This window comes from Ovis canadensis, chromosome 1 (genome assembly GCF_042477335.2).
Source record: "Ovis canadensis isolate MfBH-ARS-UI-01 breed Bighorn chromosome 1, ARS-UI_OviCan_v2, whole genome shotgun sequence".
In the NCBI taxonomy this organism is placed as follows: Eukaryota; Metazoa; Chordata; class Mammalia; order Artiodactyla; family Bovidae; genus Ovis; species Ovis canadensis.
In genome coordinates, this window is record NC_091245.1 from 249,635,921 (window position 1) to 249,656,247 (window position 20,327).

Here is a 20,327-nt window from a genome sequence, read left to right on the forward strand (position 1 = left end):
AAATGAAACAATAATTTCTTTTTAGGATTTTACTTTCATAGAAGGAAAATGCAAGATGAACGTGAAATTACAAACAGATTTATACATACGATACCTAATGAACTGTAAATTCTAGCAATATTATTTACTTTTCAGAAAATGAAAATTTGTTCTTAAGTTAAAAATATTTTGTTGCCTTTTTTCTTTCAGGGTGATGTTCACCAGGCACTAATTGTTCTTCAAAAGGGTGTTGAGTTATGTTTTCCTGAAAATAAAACCCCACCTGAGGGTAAGAACATGTTAATCCATGGTCGAGCTACGCTACTAGTGGGCCGTTTTATGGAAGAAACAGCTAACTTTGAAAGCAATGCAGTTATGAAAAAATATAAGGTAAGTGTATGTATAATGCAATTTATAGAAAATAGAAAATAGAAAAGTTATTTTAAATTCCATATGGAAGAACATGTAGAAAAATAGCCAGGAAGCTTTTTTGACTTTTTAGTGAGTATGTAATGTAAGTATATAGTTGGAGGAATTATCACAAAATAAATATACTCATGAAAGCACCACTCATATCAAGAAGTAGAGTATTACCACTCCACAACTCACCCTTTCAGCCTCCTCCCCAAAGTTAACCATATCCTAGCCTTAAAATTTTTGAACACAATAAATACCTTCCTTACCAGAAAGTAAGCCTTACATAGATAGTGTTACAAAAGGGATAATTCGCAGTAACCCATGGGTCAAAAAAAAAAAACTACAATAGAAATTTAAAAATTCTTTGAACTGAATGATAATAAAAATAAGACATAGCAAATCTTGGATTCAGCTAAAGTCATTCTTAAAGAGAATTTGAAATTTTATTTACATTGTTAGAAGAAAATAAAAGTTCAAAATTAATGAACTAAATCAATTTCAAGGAGTTAGAAAAGGAACAGAAAAAAAAATCTAAAAACTTAGAATATAAAAGATAAAGAGTAATAAAATAAGACAGATGGCTAGACTTGTGAGCTAAACTACCTGAGAAAAAGGAGTTGGCCGAAAAGTTCTAGATTCTTTGACCAAATAACAATATACATACATATAACTAAAACTCTATGTTAAGTCCAGATGGAAACAGCTGCTAAGGAAGGAACAATCATGAGGGAACTGTAAGAAAAACAATTTTCAGAAAGCAAGTAGGCCCACTGATAGAAATCAACAGTGTCAGTCTTTTGGGACACAGAGCAGGGTAGAAAATAATTAAGTGTGACAAGTATAGTTTGGAAGGGCAAACAACTGAGAATAACCAGCATGTATTTTAAAACTTATTATAAAAGTATAGTATTCCAAGTGATGTTGTGTTCACATAAGGTTAGACAACCAGTAGGACAGTAGAGAAAACTCAGAAATGTATTCTTGGTGATACTAGAGAATTGTGAGAAATACTCTTTTCAGTAAATGGTGTTGTGTCATTTGGATATCTTATGGGGGAGAAATCAAACTTTATGTCTTCCTTATAACATAAAAATAAACTTCAAGGAGATTGTAGATCTAAATGTGAAAGGCAAAAGAATAAATTTCCCAAAATAGAATATAAGAGAGTATCTTCAAACCTAGATGTAGCTCAGGACATCTCAAACAGACCAAGAGCAACAACCATAAAAGAAAACAATAAATTTGACTAATATAAAATTATTAATTTCTGTTCATGGAAAGGTACCATTAAGAAGGTAAACGCAAGAGTGAGGGGAGGTGGGTGGAGGGGGAATAGATGAAGGGGATTAAGAGGTACAAACCTTCAGTTATAATAACTAGGTCATGGAGATACACAGCTTAAGGAATATGGTCAATAATATTGTAATAATTTTGTATTGGGATAGATGGTTACTAGACTTACAGCAGTCATTTCATAGTGTATGCAAATGTCAAATCACTGTGTAGTACACCTGAAACTAACATAATATTGTACATCAATTGTATTTCAATTTAAAATAATATATATTTATTAATAATTATGAATACCTTTATTTATTTATTTTGGCCATGCTAGGTCTTCATTGCTGTGTGGGCTTTTCTCTAGGTACAGGAAGCAGGGGCTACTCTGCTTGTGGAGTGCAGGCTTCTCATTGCTCTGGCTTTTCTTGTTCCAGAGCACAGGCTCTAGGGCAAATGGGCTTCAGTAATTATGACAAGTGGGTTCAGTAGTTGCAGCTCTTGGGCTCTAGAGCACAGGCTCAGTAATTGTGGCACATGTGCTTAGTTGCTCCATGACATGTGGGATCTTCCCAAATCAGAGATCGAACCAGTATCTCTTGGCAGGCTGATTCTTTACCACTGAACCACCAGAAAGGTCCCTAATATAAATATTTTTTAAAGAATGTAAAGACAAGCTGTAGATTACAAGATATTTTCCAATATATAAATGAAAGAGACTCATCTCCAGAATATAATAAGAACTCTTAAAAGCCAATAAAAATACAGATAGCTCAATTTTAATATTGAATAGAAAACTTCACGGAAGTAAATATACAAATGACCCCGCCCAAAAAAAAAATATGTTCACTGAGTAGATAAGAATAGATGTAAATTTTAAAAGTATTATGATGAAACTAATAAAATACGTAAATCAACTGTTCAGTTCAGTTCAGTCGCTCAGTCGTGTCCAACTCTTTGCGACCCCATGAATCACAGCACGCCAGGCCTCCCTGTCCATCACCAACTCCCAGAGTTCACTCAGACTCACGTCCATCGAGTCAGTGATGCCATCCAGCCATCTCATCCTCTGTCATCCCTTCTCCTCCTGCCCCCAATCCCTCCCAGCAGCAGAGTCTTTTCCAATGAGTCAACTCTTCGCATGAGGTGGCCAAAGTACTGGAGCTTCAGCTTTAGCATCATTCCTTCCAAAGAAATTCCGGGGCTGATCTCCTTCAGAATGGACTGGTTGGATCTCCTTGCAGTCCAAGGGACTCTCAAGAATCTTCTCCAACACCACAGTTCAAAAGCATCAATTCTTCAGTGCTCAGCCTTCTTCACAGTCCAACTCTCACATCCATACAACTGTAGTTCAGTTTTAAAAGTATTATGACCTAACACTATATACCTACAAGAATGGTTAAAATTTAAAAGACTGATATTTTAAAGTGTTAGAAAGACTATGGAGCATTTAGATGCTCATACAGTGCTGCTGGAAGTATAAATTGTCACAGTCATTTTGGAAAACACTTTGATGTTTTCTCCTAAAGCTGATAATACTATGACAGCCACCTTCCCAATGCTCAACATGTCTCCATATAACACATACAAAAAACAAAAATGTTTGTACCAACGTTATTTGTAGATTTTAAACTGGAAGTAAAAATGTCATTTATAGAATGGATAAACAAATTATAACATATTCCTTTAATGGAATACTGTATTTATAGCAATTGTTGTTGTAGTTCAGGTACTGTTGTGCATTTTGGGAGACCTGGGTTTCATCCCTGGTTCGGGAAGATCCCTTCCCTGGAGAAGGGAATGGCAACCCCCTCCAGTATTCTTTCCTGGAAAATTCCTTAGACAGAGGAGCCTGGCTGGCTACAGTCCATGGTGTCACAAGGGGTCAGACACGACTGAGTGACTAACACTTTCACACTTTTCATGACTAGATGGTAAAAGCACACTGGGCTCCTCGTCCCCGTGGCCAGTTTTAGTCACATGAATCCAGCATCTCTGCTCCATACATCTAGTCCTGCCTCTCCTCTGTCCACAAGCAGGTTGCATCTGGAAGCTTTTAGGATTAAATTCAGAGAAAACTTAAGATCTCATTTAAAGGTTCCTGGCCTAAACCATGTTCTTGAATTAAAAGCAGAGCTTTATAATTTTTTACTCAGCTATTCTATGTATTTTTTTATCACATTTTAAATAATATCATTGAAAAATTAATAAACCACACAAATATACAAATATAAAGGAAAGGGAGAGGAAATGACAAAGGCAACTCAGAAGGAGTAGCCAGAAAGGTAGGAGAAAACTTGGAAGGTTGTGGCCTCACAAAAGCAAAAGGAAGAAGGGGATTCAAAGGAGACAACAGCAGGCTACTGAAGAGAGCTCACATGAGGTCAGAATCGGAAAGTACCTGTTTAAGTTGCTAAACAGATTTAGTGGAGTGGTATCAACTGAAGGCGAAAAGCAACAGTTTGAGGAATGAATGTGAGACGGAGAATTCTTTATAGAAGCCTGGTTATGAAGTAGTTGAGAAGAGGGAAGCAATAACTTATGAGAGATCTTAGAGAAAAATAAGATATGTGGTTTTTTTTAACCATATCTGTTTGCTTTTAAAGTCCTGTCCTCTTCAGAGATTTGATATTACTTCTTTCTCTGAGGTTTTTTTTTCCTAAATGATAAAAATAAACATATACACACATATATGAAATACTTTAATCCATCTGAAAATTATTTTGATGTATTATATGTAGTGGCAGTGAAGTGGAGTTTTTTTCCCCCTACATAGCTAATTATCATGACATGCTGGTCAGCGGGCAACCCATCAGAACATCAGCCATCCTGAGAACAGCTTTGTAAGAAAGTAGCTCTTACTTACATGTCAGTCTGCCTTTGACTTCACCCTGACTAGATGTGGTTCTCATACTTTTGATCCCTAATTGTCTATTCATGCTTTACTTACCAGCATAATGGGGGATTTTCTTAAGTGAGTATTCTGTGTTCTCTTCTACAGGATGTAACCTTGTTTCTGCCAGAGTGGGAGGATGGACATTTCTACCTTGCCAAGTATTATGACAAATTGATGCCCATGGTCACAGATAACAAAATGGAAAAGCAGGGTGATCTCATTCGATATATACTTCTTCACTTCGGAAGGTGAGAGTAAGAACTGCATGTTTGCTGATTAAACAGATCAGGATGGTTCTGTGGATACTGAACTGTTATCACAGATCTTTGCATAAGTAGAATGTTTTCTGCTTTACCACTGGTTCAGACTATCACTTTAGATGAGATGTAAGTTTTTTTCTTTATACAGTTTTTCCCTTCCCTTTAAATAATAACTATTTTAATGGAGTAAGTAATATATTTATGTGTTTTTAAGTTCAATAGTACCAAGAACATACAATGAAAATTGTGTCCTTCCCACTCTGAGCCCTCATCCTCTGAGTCCCCTTCCCTAGAATTTTAGAATACCCTAAATCTAATGTACTTAATGGTTTTATTTAATTGCCAGTGAAATCTTTCCTTCTAGACCATTCTGCTAAGAAGTAGTATATATAAAAGTGGTTCTTACATTTTACGTGCTAAGTCATGTGAGTCATGTTTGACTCTTTGCAACCCTATGGACTGTAGCCTGCCAGGCTCCCCTGTCCATGGGATTCTCCGCTAGAATACTGGAGTGGGTTGACATGCCCTCCTCCAGGGGATCTTGCCGACCCAGGAATAGAACCCACATCTCTTATTAGTCTCCTGAATCGGCAGGCAGGTTCTTTACCACTAGTGCCACTTGGGAAGCCTGGTTCTGACATTAGACTTGTAGAAAGAGCTTATCTCCAAAACTGGATAACAGGTACAATGTAACTTAATTTCATATGTTAGTGTATTATAGTCATATAATATATTATCTCATGCCTACAGTGTATATTGTTACAAATTGTTAATTCCTGAGAAGTAATAGTAACATTCTACTCATTCTTCTTATCGTACTCATGTACCATTGCTTTACCTTGAAAAGTAACTTAATTGAGATCAATAAATCTATATAAAGTTACCTATTGTTTGGTATTTTGGCTTCTCAATTCAGTATTTTTAGGAATTAAAGCAGTATTTGTTTATTCATTGTCAGTGTTAAGATTGTAAGATTTGGCAAAGCCTTTCTTCCCAAAATGAAATTCAGGGTTTTTTTTGTTGTTGCTGTTTGTTTTTTGGTCCTACTGCATGGCTTGTGGGATCTCAGTTCCCCAACCAGGGATTAAACAAGGGCCACAGCCGTGAAAGCCTGGAATCCTAACCACTAAGCCTACCAGGGAACTCCCAGAAATGGAGTGATTAGGCCTAACCTCCGCTTATGGCCATGGAATACAAATAAAGGCACAAATCCTAAGGACAATTTGAAAGAAGTATTGACAGGACTTTGACTCAGTCAAAACCTGAGTTATTTTTGGTCCGTGTAATGTAGAACTTAGTGAGAAAGTTATAAAGGAAAAAATGGGAAGAGATGAGTCAAATGGGAAGAGAGGAAAAATACTGATACTATAATTATAGTACAAAATTATAGTCAGAATGTTATATATTCCTTTAAGTGGTAGTCTTTAAATTTTAATTCATATGATATAAAAATTAATACTATGTTAATATCTTTTGTATTTGCAGATCTTTACAGTATGGAAATCAGTTCATATATCAATCAATGCCACGAATGTTATCATTATGGCTTGATTTTGGTGCTAAGGCATACGAATGGGAAAAAGGTATGATTTTTTTTGATAAAAAATTTTAAAGGACTGAGAAGAATTATAATTTACACATGAGCAAGAAATCAAGTGTTAAAAAAGAGGAGAAAGACTAAACAGAGACTTTTAAAAGTTGTTGCAATTGCAAAGCCTGCAAGTGAATATTTGCTCGTTCCTTGGTCAACCTAATACATATTGAAAAGTACTAGTTTAAGCCAAATAGTTTACCTTAAAAATTACTATGGATTGTTGCTTGTTCTCTTTGCTTCTAGTGAAAATTAATGGGCCTTGAGTTTTTCAGTGGATTTAAATATTTTTTCCTACAGGGATAGAAAAATTATCTTTTCACAAATTGGCAAGTGATGTAGCTTTGGACTTGGGAATAACATATATCATAAACCTGTTTTTAAAGCAAAATTGTTCTGGGGTGTTGTTTTTTTTTTGCTGGTATTTTTAACTTTGTTTTTTTCTTTTTCCAGCTGGCCGCTCTGATCGTGTACAAATGAGAAATGATTTAGTTAAAATAAACAAAGTTATCACAGAGCACACAAATCAGTTAGCTCCGTATCAGTTTTTGACTGCCTTTTCACAGTTGATCTCCCGAATTTGTCATTCTCATGATGAAGTTTTTGTTGTCTTGATGGAAATTATAGCCAAAGTATTTCTGGCCTATCCTCAGCAAGCAATGTGGATGATGACAGCTGTGTCAAAGGTAATATATTAAACACAAAGCCATTGTCTTTTTCCATTTTATGTGGCATTGATTATTTAATGCTGATACATGTCCCAGGGTATCTCTCTTATATTAGATTTGTAGCAAGAAAATACATTTTAAGTATTTTTAAAAAGAAATTGTAGCACTATTTCTCATTACAAAATTCAGAAATATATATCAAATTAAGTAAATAGTGTGTTTAAGATCAAAGGATTTATCATGCATTTTCTTTATGAAAGTATAGTGAACTGTTAGTGCTTGGTGTAAAATGGTAACCAGTTTTTTGTTCAAGTTTTTTTAAATTAAAAGTGCCTGCACTGTTAATACTAGAAAGTTTTTAGTGCATTATATTAATAACGTACAAGTTGGTAAATATATTTAATTAGTAAGTATATTAGGAGATTTAGAATATATACAGATATTAAAAAAGAATTAAAATTCACTGTTTATATCATTAATATTTTGATGTATTTTTGTATTTTTATTATCTCTTCATATTTTAGCACTAAATTTGGATTACATAGGCATATAATTTCATATTTCTCACTTAAGATTATTACCATAATCATGTTCCCATGTTATTAAATATTCCTTTGAAGAAACAATTTTTTAAATTTTCTATTATGGTTACCCATCTATGTTCAGTTCTTATGGATTATTAAGGTTGTTCACTTTCTTTGCTGTTATAAAACATCTGGACACATCTGTATTCTCATTTCTGATTATTTCTTCAAGGTAGATCCTAAGAAGAGGATTCATCAGGTCACAGGATAGCAGCATTTCTTTGGCTGTTGATAGTATTGCCAAATTGATTTCCAGGACATTTGTATCACTGTAAAGTTTCATCATGCATATTGTTTAAGCTGATTTTTGTCAACCAAAGTTTTGTTATCTTAAAAAAAAAGATTTTGTTATCTCTTATAAATCTTTTAACAATTGAACTTTTTTTTTATGACAGTCTTCTTATCCCATGCGTGTAAACAGATGCAAGGAAATCCTAAATAAAGCTATTGAAATGAAAAAATCCTTAGAAAAGTTTGTTGGAGATGCAACTCGCCTAACAGATAAACTTCTAGAATTGTGCAACAAATCGGTACTATCATAAATCTTACTACCTATAAATCAAGTTGGGTAATTTTATACCAAATTTCCATATGATTTTAGTGGGTTTTATTTTAATTTGATTAGTTAAATTTAAATTCTCACATCTTAGTATACATATATATCAAAAGTTATCAAATCATGTACTTTAAATATGTGCAGTTTACCTTAATGAAGCTGTTTTTTTAATTTCTAACTTATACCCTCTCTCAAATATTCTCTAAATTTCTAAAAGTTCTTAATATAAATTCTTCTGAGAGTGAATTATCTGTATTTATTAGAAATTTTTTTAAGTGGCAGATATGAAATATAAGTATATAAAATAGAGTTCTCTCTGATTGTTTTCGTCATATCTTCGAACTTTCAAAATTCATATACATTAACCTACACATGCAAGAGGAAAGTTTTGAGTTTCATTCTCTTGGTACACATTTCATAATCTTCCAGAGGACAGGCACTGTGCTAAGGGAAACAAAGATGAATAAGACATGTTCTTCTGCCCTGAGGTACTCAGAGTCACATAGAAAACCACATAGATGGTTGTCATCTAGTGTAATAGCTACATTTTTAGTAGGTGTATGACTGGAATATGGATATACTTATAGGAATGAACTGCTGTTCTTCCTAAGGCATTGGAGGGGAAAATACCTAAAGAATGTGTAGGAAAGGCAAAAGTGAGGATAAAGGTGTTTATAAGGAGGGACAGACTATAAGATAAATAGCTAAACTTCACTTTACAGACATTCACTCTATCACCTATTTACAGGTGGGAAAATATAGAATACCCTATGTCTCACCTTCCCATCAATAAACATCTTGAAAGAGTAATCTGTTTTGGCTCTCTGCATTAATCCTATGTGACCTCTGATGCACTTGACATTGTGAAAGATAATGTTATGATAATGGCCAGCATTTATAAAATACTGACACTTTTAAAAATTCTTTATATGTACAAACTTCTAGTTCTTTATGTAAAATCTTTATGGCTAGCTACATTAGAAATTCAGGATTTTTCAGATTTTTAAAGGTAATACAATACATATACTTTTTATTAAGTATCATCACTAGGGGTAATCTGACAGGGTATCCCATAATCAGATACATAACTATTTCTGCAGTGCAACATGTTAATTTTTGCACTAAGTGAGGAATTCAGGTATCTTTTTCCTACCAAATGAAATTTGGTACAAAAGAAAGTTTGATGTAAGGACCCCTTTGGAATTTATAATGTGTGCTAACAAATTGTAGGCCACTATTATCTTGTCATTTAATATCTTGTAATGTAGGTACTATTATTATTGATGAGGTAAAAGAGTACAAAGAGGTTTAAATGAGATGATGTATTTTTTAAAAAATTAGAAAACTACAGGCTGCTGAGCCATTGAAATTAAGATATTATAGAAGTGAAATTTTTCTTTGGGTAAAATGAAGCATTCTGTAATTGGAGGTAAACAGAGAAATTAAAATGTACTACTTTTTCTCTCCCCAGGTGGATGGAAGTAGTTCCACACTGAGCATGAGGACTCATTTTAAAATGCTTAAAAGGCTGGTAGAAGAAGCAACGTTTAGTGAAATTCTCATTCCTTTACAGTCAGTAATGATACCTACTCTTCCATCAATCCCGGGTGCCCATGCTAACCATGAGCCGTTTCCTGGGCATTGGGCCTATATTGCAGGCTTTGATGATACGGTAAACTGCATTTTTATGTTGCTATGTTTTTAAGATTGTTAAAAATTTCAAATTAAGTTTGAGTGTTTTTCTCAGAGACTAAGTGAATTTTTTGTGTTTGTGAAGAAAAAAATGATTATAAATACAGAAAATTAATACTCTATTATACTAATGGGACAAAATTAAGTGATAAAAATCCCATATTCAATCTGGTATTTTGATTTTTCAGATATTCATTTTCTCTTAGTATGACTAAAATCTTTATTTTTTCCATAATTTTCTTTTTCCAAATTCTTTGTCATAAAAATGGGGAGAGAAAGAGAACAAAATACAGTTTTGTTTGTTATTTGTGTTTTGGAAAGAAGTGAAATTCTGCTAGGAAGAGCTTGATTCATTGTTGTTGTTGCTATCTTAGAGAAATAGTACCAGAGCACTTCTAAATAAATACTTTTGAAAACTCTAGATTTATTCTAGTTTCTGTGGCTCAAAATGTTTTAACTGTTAGCTTCAGAGCCAGCTACTAAGCCACATAATGAAATCATTCTGGTTACTTATAATCATGCTTTGTTCTTAAGAATATTATTCAGCTTATTAAATTCCATCTTTAATTGGACCTGATTTTGAAGGAGTTCTTTTGTCAAAAATCAACTTACTTTCTATTGATAAACATTTCTTACCATTCAGTATCAGTATCAGTTCAGTCGCTCAGTCGTGTCAGACTTTTTGCGACCCCATGGACTGCAGCATGCCAGGCCTCCCTGTCTATTGCCAACTCCCAGAGTTTACTCACGTTCATGTCCCTTGAGTTGATGATGCCGTCCAACCATCTAATCCTCTGTTGTCCCCTTCTCCTCTAGTCTTCAATCTTTACCAGCATCAGGGTCTTTTCAGATGAGTCAGTTCTTTGCATCAGGTGGCCAAAGTCTTGGAGTTTCAGCTTCAGCATCAGTCCTTCCAACAAATATTTAGGACTGATTTCCTTTAGGATTGACTGGTTGGATCTCCTTGCAGTCCAAGTGACTCTCAAATGTCTTTGCCAACACCACAGTTTAAAAGCATCAATTCTTCGGCGCTCAGCTTTCTTCACAGTCCAACTCTCACGTCCATACATGACTAATAGAAGAACCATAGTCTTGACTAGAAGGACCTTAGTTGGTAAAGTAATGTCTCTGCTTTTTAATATGCTGTTTAGGTTGGTCATAGCTTTTATTCCAAGGAGCAAGCCTCTTAATTTCATGGCTGCAGTCACCATCTGCAGTGATTTTGGAGCCCCCCAAAATAAAGTCTGACACTGTTTCTACTCTTTCCCCATCTATTTGCTATGAAGTGATCTGGGACCGGCTGCCATTATCTTAGTTTTCTGAATGTTAAGCTTTAAGCCAACTTTTTCACTCTCCTCTTTCACTTTCATCAAGAGGCTCCTTAGTTTTCACTTTCTGCCATAAGGGTAGTGTCATCTGCATATCTGAAGTTATTGATATTTCTCCCAGCAATCCTGATTCCAGTTTGTGCTTCATCCAGTCCAGCCTTTCTCATGATGTACTCTCCATATAAGTCAAATAAGCAGGGTGACAGCCTTGCTGTACTCCTTTCCTGATTTGGAACCAGTCTGTTGTTCCATGTCTGGTTCTAACTGTGGCTTCTTGACCTGCATACAGATTTCTCAGGAGGCAGGTCAGGTGGTATGGTATTCCCATCTCTTTCAGAATTTCCCACAGTTTGTTGTGATCCACACATCAAAGGCTTTGGCATAGTCAGTAAAGCAGAAATAGATGTTTTTCTGGAACTCTCTTGCATTTTTGATGATCGAACAGATGTTAGCAATTGGATCTCTGGTTCCTTGCCTTTTCTAAATCCAGCTTGCACCCCTGGAAGTTCATGGTTCACATACTGTTGAAGCCTGGCTTGGAGAATTTTGAGCATTACTTTGCTAGTGAGATGAGTACAATTGTGCAGTAGTTTGAGCATTCTCTGGCATTGCCTTTCTTTGGGATTGGAATGAAAACTGACCTTTTCCAGTCCTGTGGCCACTGCTGAGTTTTCCAAAGTTGCTGGCATATTGAGTGCAACACTTTCACAGCATTATCTTTTAGGATTTGGAATAGCTCAACTCAAATTCCATCACCTCCACTAGCTTTGTTCTTAGTGCAAAGCTAAGGCCTGCTTGACTTTCCATTTCAGGATGTCTGGCTTTAGGTGAGTGATCACACCATCGTGATCATCTGGGTCATGAAGATCTTTTTTGTACACTTCTTCTGTGTATTCTTGCCACCTCTTCTTAATATCTTCTTCTTCTGTTAGGTCCATACCATTTCTGTCCTTTATTGTGCCCATCTCTGCATGAAAAGTTCCCTTGGTATCTCTAATTTTCTTGAAGAGATCTCTAGTCTTTCCCATTCTATTGTTTTCCTCTATTTCTTTGCACTGATCACTGAGGAAAGCTTTCTTATCTCTCCTTGCTATTCTTTGGAACTCTGCATTCAATTGGGTATATCTCTCCTTTGCCCCTTTGCCTTTCGTCTCTCTTCTTTTCATAGCTGTTTGTAAGTCCTCCTCAGACAACCAATTTGCCTTTTTGCATTTCTTTTTCTTGGGCATGGTCTTGATCCTTGCCTCTTGTACAGTGTCACGAACCTCCATCCATAGTTCTTCAGGCACTCTATCAGATCTAATTCCTTGAATCTATTTGTCACTTCCACTGTGTAGTTGTAAGGAATTTGATTTAGGTCATACCTGAATGGTCTAGTGGTTTTCCCAACTTTCTTCAATTTAAGTCTAAATTTGGCAATGAGTTCACGATCTGAGCCACAGTCAGCTCCTACTCTTGTTCTTGCTGACTTTATAGAGTTTCTCCATCTTTGGCTGCAAAGAATGTAATCAATCTGATTTCTTACCATTTCTTTCTGATTTGTTACCATTAAAGGCATTTAAAAATAGTCTTAGGTTCTACAGAAAAGTCCTAAGGAAAATGTTTCAAAAATCGTTTAAACATTGTGGATGCTTTAAGAGGCTGCCTAAATTTGGATACTATAAACTTACATTGCTGACAAAGTAATCCTTTTACTTCAATAGCCATGTCTAATGGGTGAAAATGTGTCTCTACTTATGGGCAACCATTCTTTTCATAGATCATAGATAAATTAATAAAATAGTCAACTTTCTATATAATACAGGTTATTATATTTTCCTTTAATTATGTGAGATAACACAATATAGTACACATACAAATTTAAACAAAAATTTTGACCTTAATTTATATGTAACTCATCATCTTTTAGGTAGAAATTCTTGCTTCTCTTCAGAAACCAAAGAAGATCTCTTTAAAAGGATCTGATGGAAAGTTCTACATTATGATGTGTAAGCCAAAAGATGACTTGAGAAAGGACTGTAGACTAATGGAATTCAATTCCTTGATTAACAAGGTTTGGATACAGTTTGCTTTTATTTTAGAATTGCTATAATTACTATTAATGAGATATGGGCAAGTAGATCCCTCTTGAAGAAGAAATGAACTATACTGCCTTTTTCATGTTCACTTAATTTATTTTATCAGGATAAAATATACTTACATAAAATTTACCATCTTACCCATTTTTAAGTGTTCAGTTCAATTTAGTGGTATTAAGTACATTCACATTGTTGTGTAGTCATCCTTCTCCAGAACTTTTTTCATCTTCTCAAACTGACCATTCTATTTTATGTCTCTATGAATTTAACTATTCTAGATATCTCATGTAAGTGGAGTCAAATAGTATTTGTCCTTTTTGCTCAGCCAATCAGTTGTGTCCAACTCTTTGCGACCTGTGGACTGTAGCCCACCAGGCACCTCTGTCCATGGGGATTCTCCAGGCAAGAATACTAGAGTGGGTTGCCATGCCCTCCTTTAAGAGATCCTCCCAACCCAGGGATCGAACCCAGGTCTCCTGCATTGCAGGCGGATTCTTTATCATCTGAGCCACGAGGGAAGCCCATATTACTGGCTTTTTCATTTAGCATTATGTCGTCAAGTTCATCTATGTTATATATAGCATGTCAGAATTTCTTTCCTTTATAAGGTTGATAATATAGAATTGAATGTGTAATCCACATTTAATCCATTCACCATCAGTGGACACATGGGTTGCGTCTACCTTTTGACTGTTGTGAATAATGCTGCCATGAACATAGGTATATAGATATCTATTTGAGTCCCTGACATCAGTCTTTTGGATATGTGTCCTGAAGTAGAATTTTCTGGTTTCACTTAATTTTCTAAAAGTAAGATACTTTTGTTATATTGAGAAAAAGAAGTAAAAGACATATTAACAAAGGAAAATATTTTCTATGTAATGTTTAAATTATCTATAATGTACTTTTTCTATCAGATTTGTGTTTTATGTTTCAGTGCTAGTAAAAAATGTTCATTCTATTTTTACCATCACTCTTTTTAAAGGTGATCATTAGTGGGGTTTTTTTTTTAGTGCTATTGGTAAGTGCTTGATTTCTGTCTCAGAGATGGTATGAAGATTCTCATTAAAAGGTTATTATAAATGTATGGTCTTTAGGTGTTTTGAATTATTCTCTAGCAAGGTTTTTATAAGTGCATCTATTTTTATATTGTTAAAAAATCAAACCATACTGTGAAAACCTTACTTTTTTTTAATATGCTCTTTGTTCTTCCTCTCTATCCCCTTCCTGCATTTTACTGGTACCTCTTTTATTAGCAGGAAAAGTTATGGACCTTTAACACAGAAAACATATAGCAGCAGATGAGTTTTGTTTTGTTTTGTTTTTAAGGAGAATTTGTGCTCAGTTTAACCAAAGGTAGTTTAAAAACTAATTCCATATTAAAAACCAATTTCAAAGGTATTATGAAGGGAAGGAATATTCTTTATTTAAAATGTTGTTTGGTAACTTGGTAACTTAATTTACTGATATTAAACTATCAATATGTTTGTTCCAAAGCTCCTTGAGTGTTTTTCTAGTTGGGAGTATCAAGTGGCCTGCATTTCATTTACAAATTTATCTTAATCAGCTTTGTTACCAATCAAGTTGTTTCATTACCATTCCCTCACATTAACATGGTCAAATAGCCTGATGGTGAAAAACTAGTCTCATTATGTTGGTCTAGAAGGTCATATTACTGATCTTGCTATGTGATTCTCATGCCATACTATTTTGCTGACATTTGTGTAGCCTATTTATTCCTAACACTTAAAATGTATTTTTGATCAGTTGCTTGTGCTTTTGAATTTGACAGGTTACAATTATAGATCTGTGTATAGTTTGTTCATTTCATACAGCTCCAGAATTAAATAACATACTGTTTATCCTTACCTAGTATATTTTAGGATTAAGCAGATGAGATGTGAAAAGCTTTCCTCTGCTAGATGATTTTTCAAATGAGGCTACATGGGGATATCGTAAAACTCGTATTTTTTTGATCATGCATCTTTTGGATAAAATTAAATAGCTTCTCTGTGACTAAGGACTTAATGTTTCAGGAATGTCTTGGAAGCAATTTTTAAAGATTATTTTGTCATTATTTGTCATAATTATAATATTTTTGAAGACTGTATTGTTGTCATATTAATAGTGAATAATTTAAAGAAGTACTTACCCAAGGCATTTTTAATGATTTGGAAATAAATTATGGATACTGTCCCAGTAGTTTCCTGCTCTACCATTCTGAATAATTATTCATCTGTACTACACAGTAATCTTTTATTGACATTCTTTTGCTATGAAAAGAAATATTTTTAGATAGATTTGACATAACATTTAGAAATTTTTAACTTTTAAGTGTGTGTGTTGTTTTTTTTTAATAGTGCTTAAGAAAAGATGCAGAATCTCGTAGAAGAGAACTTCATATTCGAACATACGCAGTTATTCCACTGAACGATGAATGTGGGATTATTGAATGGGTCAACAACACTGCTGGTTTGAGACCTATTCTGACCAAACTATATAAAGAAAAGGGTACTAAAATTAATTCTTATGGTATAAACATGCAATATAGGTATAATAATTATTAACATATATCATCTTACATTTTAGGGGTATAAGCCATAGTAAAATTTCTAGGTACTATATACAGAAGTACTTAAGACATTTCTTCCTTCCTTCTTTGTGTTTTAATTCTTTTTATTTATTCCAAAAGGATTTGAGATAGCTTACAAATATCTATATGAAAATGTATTTTTTTAGGAGTTATTGGTTAGCAATTCTTAAACTACTTTATGTGTAAACTAGACTTGACTAAGTAAATAAATACACTATGGTTAATGAGAGCTAGTTTTACATTATTAAAGAGAGAAAAGGAAAGATAAAGCTAGAATGAAACCAAAGTGTTAGACTAGGATTAGACTCTCCCACTGGCCAAACCTCAAATAATTTAAGCACCAAAATAAACAATGACAGTATTAGATTATAACCCATGGAATAAAATAATTTGAATAAATTTGAATACAATTTGATTAAAAGTAGATATTTTCCTGTCCTATTGTCACCAAAAGAAAATTGCCCCTTTTTCTATTTGGCTTGTGTGATTAATGGAAATCACTTTACCTTGCAGGAGTTTATATGACAGGGAAGGAACTTCGGCAGTGTATGCTACCAAAATCGGCAGCTTTGTCTGAAAAACTCAAAGTATTCCAAGAATTTCTCCTGCCCAGGCATCCTCCTGTCTTTCATGAGTGGTTTCTGAGAACATTCCCTGATCCTACATCATGGTTAGTTACCAAGAATATAATATACTGTTATGGTTAGCTTTTTAAAAAAATATATGTATGTTGCCTCATATGATACAAGGATATTTGATAGGCATTATATTTCCTTTAGGTACAGTAGCAGATCAGCATACTGTCGTTCCACCGCAGTTATGTCAATGGTCGGTTATATCCTGGGCCTTGGAGACCGTCATGGTGAAAACATTCTCTTTGATTCTTTGACTGGTGAATGTGTACATGTGGATTTTAACTGTCTCTTCAATAAGGTATGTGATATGACTTACCATAGGTAATTGTATGTTTTCTCCTAATATCCTTTCCTCAACAGCTGTTCTTCCTAGACAATTTGTAGCAGTTACAGTCTCAGTTAAGTGACATTGCGAGTTGGTTAACTGGTTTTAGTCAGTGGATCCTATATCCCTCAGTAAAGCAACTTAGGTTGGAGAGAACTCAAAAGAGTGATACAGTAAAACTAAATTAAAGCACTGAACTTTCAAGTCCAAAAGTATAGATCCAAGTTCTGACTCATAGTTCTCTTAAATGAACAGTTCATTTGACTAAGACTCAGTTTTAAAGGGACAGTAATTTGACGTGATTGTTTCCAAACCTGGCTGCACATCAGAATCATTTAAGAAATTTTTTGCAATGCAGATACCTAGGAAACATCCCAGGAAATACAGGTTCTGTAGGTCCAGACTGGGGTTTGGTAATAAATGAAGGTAGTTGGACACTGCTTAAGGCCACCCTCCAATTTTCCAGTGTTATGATCCTGAAAGGCAAACTGGTAATTAGATCCGTTCTTTTCTTCATCCTGATTTTCTATGGGTTGCCGTCTGCTGTTTGGAAACCACAAAAAGCCACAGACCCAACAGAAAACAAATTGGAGATAAATCACTGGTATAGGAGATTCATACAAGAGAGGAACTTAGGGAAACTGACCAGAGGGATGAAAACATTCTAGGAAAGGCAGGTTAGAGAATGGCAGAAAATAAATGAACTGGACTTCATCATAATACATGTTATATACATTTCCTGTCTCTGGGATGTGTGTGTGTGAGTTGCTCAGTCATGTCTGACTCTTTGTGACTCTATAGACTGTAGCCCACCAGGCTCCTCTGCCCATGGAATTCTCCAGACAAGAATACTGGAATGGGTTGCCATTCCCTTCTCCAGGGAATCTTCCCAACCCAGGGATTGAACCCAGGTCTCCTGCGTTGCATTCTTTACTGTCTGAGCCACCAGGGAAGCCCCGTTAATATAAGGCTAAATAATAAATCATAAATACTTCTCTATAATGCTATTCACTTTAGTAATTCAGTGAAAGATGAATCTACCCATCCTCTAGATCTTATCCAAGGAGTTGTGTTTCAATTCCTCAAAAGCAGAGGTAGAGTCATATGACTCATGATATAGGCCACTAATGTAAGATGCAAATGTAAATATTTTGAGAGAATGTTTGCTCTTTGCTAAGAGTCTAAATATGAAGCCCCCAATTTTTTGCATATTTTAAACTTACAGCATTTTTACTTTTTAATGAAGTGCCTTGTTTTTAGGGAGAAACCTTTGAGGTCCCAGAAATTGTTCCATTTCGCCTGACTCATAATATGGTTAATGGAATGGGTCCGATGGGAACGGAAGGTCTTTTTCGAAGAGCTTGTGAAGTTACAATGAGACTAATGCGAGATCAGAGAGAACCTTTAATGAGGTAATCCTTTATATTCTGTAAACAATTTAATAGTAACTTTGGATGTGATTATATGGTTCTTAAGTATGTTTGCTTTATACAGAAGCTACTTTGTACTGGTTGAAGTTTTTTTTTAATAATACCTTTCATTCAGATATATTTTACATAACAAAAATTCAGTCTTAATACGTATACTACAGTGGTTTTAGTATATTCACAAGATTGTGTGACCATCACTGCTATCTAATTATAAAATATTTTCATCACTTCCAAAAGAAATTAGCAGTCACTCCCCAATTCTACTCCCCCACCATCTCCTGGTAACCACTGATCTCTTTGTCTCTATTTGTTGTTGTTATTCAGTTGCTAAGTCGCGTGCTACTCTTTGCAACCCCATGGCACGCCAGGCTCCCCTGTCCTCCACTAACTCCTGGAGTTTGTTCAAATTCATGTCCATTGAATCCGTGATGCTCTCTACGCATCTCATCCTCTGCTGCCCCCTTCTCTTCTGTCCTCAGTCTTTCCCAGCATCAGGGTCTTTTCCAATGAGTCGGCTCCTCGAGTCAAGCCAAAGTATTGGCGCTTCAGCTTCAGCATCAGTCCTTCCAATGAATATTCAGGGTTGATTTCCTTTAGGATGGACTGATTTGATCTCCTTGCAGTCCAAGAGACTCTTGAGAGTCTTCTCCAGCACCACAGATAGAAAGCATCAGTTCTTCAGCACTCAGCTTTCTTTATAGTCCAACTCTCACATTCATACATAACTGTTGAAAAAACCAAAGCTTTGACTATAAGGACCTTTGTGGGCAGAGTGATGTCTCTGCTTTTTTAATACACTGTCTAGGTGTGCCATAGCTTTCCTTCCAAGGAGCGTCTTTTAATTTCATGGCTGCCGTCACTGTCTGAAGTGATTTGGGAACCCAAAAAATCTCACTGCTTCTGTCTCTATAGACGTGCATATTCTGAATATTTCACATATAAATGGAATTACACAAATGTGACCTTTCGTGTGTGTCATCTTTCACTAGCATAATGTTAAGGTTTTATCTGTGCTGTAGCATGTATCAGTAATTCATTCTTTTTATTGCCAAATAATATTCTATTATATGGATATATCACCTTTTGTTTATCAGTTCATCAGTTAATGGACATTTGGATTGCTTTGGCTATTGTGTATAGTGTGGCTGTGAACACTGAGCACAAGTTTCATGTTGATACATGTTTTCTTTTGGTTATACCTAGGAGTAGAATCCTGGATCATAAGTTAACTCTAAGCTTAACATTTTGAGGAGCTTTCAAACTGCTTTGAAAAGCAGATGTAATACATTATAGTCCTACTAGCAGTGTCTGAGGATTCTAATTTCTCCACATCCTTACCAGAACTTGTTATTGTCTAGTTTATTTGGGGCTTCCCACGTGGCTCAATGGTAAAGAATCCGCCTGCCAATGCAGGAGACGCAGGTTTGATCCCTGGGTCGGGAAGATCCCCTGGAGAAGGAAATGGCAACCTACTCTAGTATTCTTGCTTAGAAAATCCCATGGACAGAGGAGCCTGGCAGGTTACAGTTCATGGGACTGCAGAAGAGTCGGACACGATTTAGCGACTTGGTCACCTGCATATATTCTTTGGACAAATGTCTATTTAAATCCTTTGCCCGTTTTAAAAATTGGATTATTAGTCTTTCTTTGAGTTGTGATAGTTCTTTAAATACTCTGGATACAGACCTTCATGAATATATGATTTGCAAGTATTTTCTCTGATATATGAATTGCTGATTTATTTTTGATGATGCCCTTTGAAGCAAAACAGTTTTTACCTTTGATGACTAATTTATCTACATTTGTTGTTGTTATTTGTACTTTTTGGTGTCATACCTAAGAAACTACTGTATAATTCAAAGTCATGAAGAGTCACATATATGTCTTAGTGTTTTACAGTTTTAGCTCTTATTTAAATCTTTGATCATTTTTAGTTATTTTGTGCATCTAGAGTGAAGCTGGGCTCTTTCTTCTTTTAAATATGTATATCCAGTTGTTTCAGCACCATTTTTGAAAA

The 20,327-nt window shown here is 34.9% G+C and overlaps 1 protein-coding gene across 1 annotated transcript in view; it reads left to right on the forward strand.

Annotated features, from left to right (window-relative positions):
- The window catches only part of ATR (ATR serine/threonine kinase), a 111,393-nt gene that overhangs the window by 87,169 nt on the left and 3,897 nt on the right, over positions 1 to 20,327 (forward strand). Inside the window, exons 35-45 of the mRNA XM_069563429.1 lie at positions 190 to 369; positions 4,676 to 4,818; positions 6,316 to 6,413; positions 6,875 to 7,107; positions 8,069 to 8,203; positions 9,701 to 9,901; positions 13,159 to 13,302; positions 15,688 to 15,838; positions 16,434 to 16,590; positions 16,700 to 16,853; positions 18,141 to 18,292. Of these exons, the coding sequence (XP_069419530.1) occupies positions 190 to 369; positions 4,676 to 4,818; positions 6,316 to 6,413; positions 6,875 to 7,107; positions 8,069 to 8,203; positions 9,701 to 9,901; positions 13,159 to 13,302; positions 15,688 to 15,838; positions 16,434 to 16,590; positions 16,700 to 16,853; positions 18,141 to 18,292 (1,748 nt within the window). The remainder of the gene's footprint in view (positions 1 to 189; positions 370 to 4,675; positions 4,819 to 6,315; positions 6,414 to 6,874; positions 7,108 to 8,068; positions 8,204 to 9,700; positions 9,902 to 13,158; positions 13,303 to 15,687; positions 15,839 to 16,433; positions 16,591 to 16,699; positions 16,854 to 18,140; positions 18,293 to 20,327) is intronic.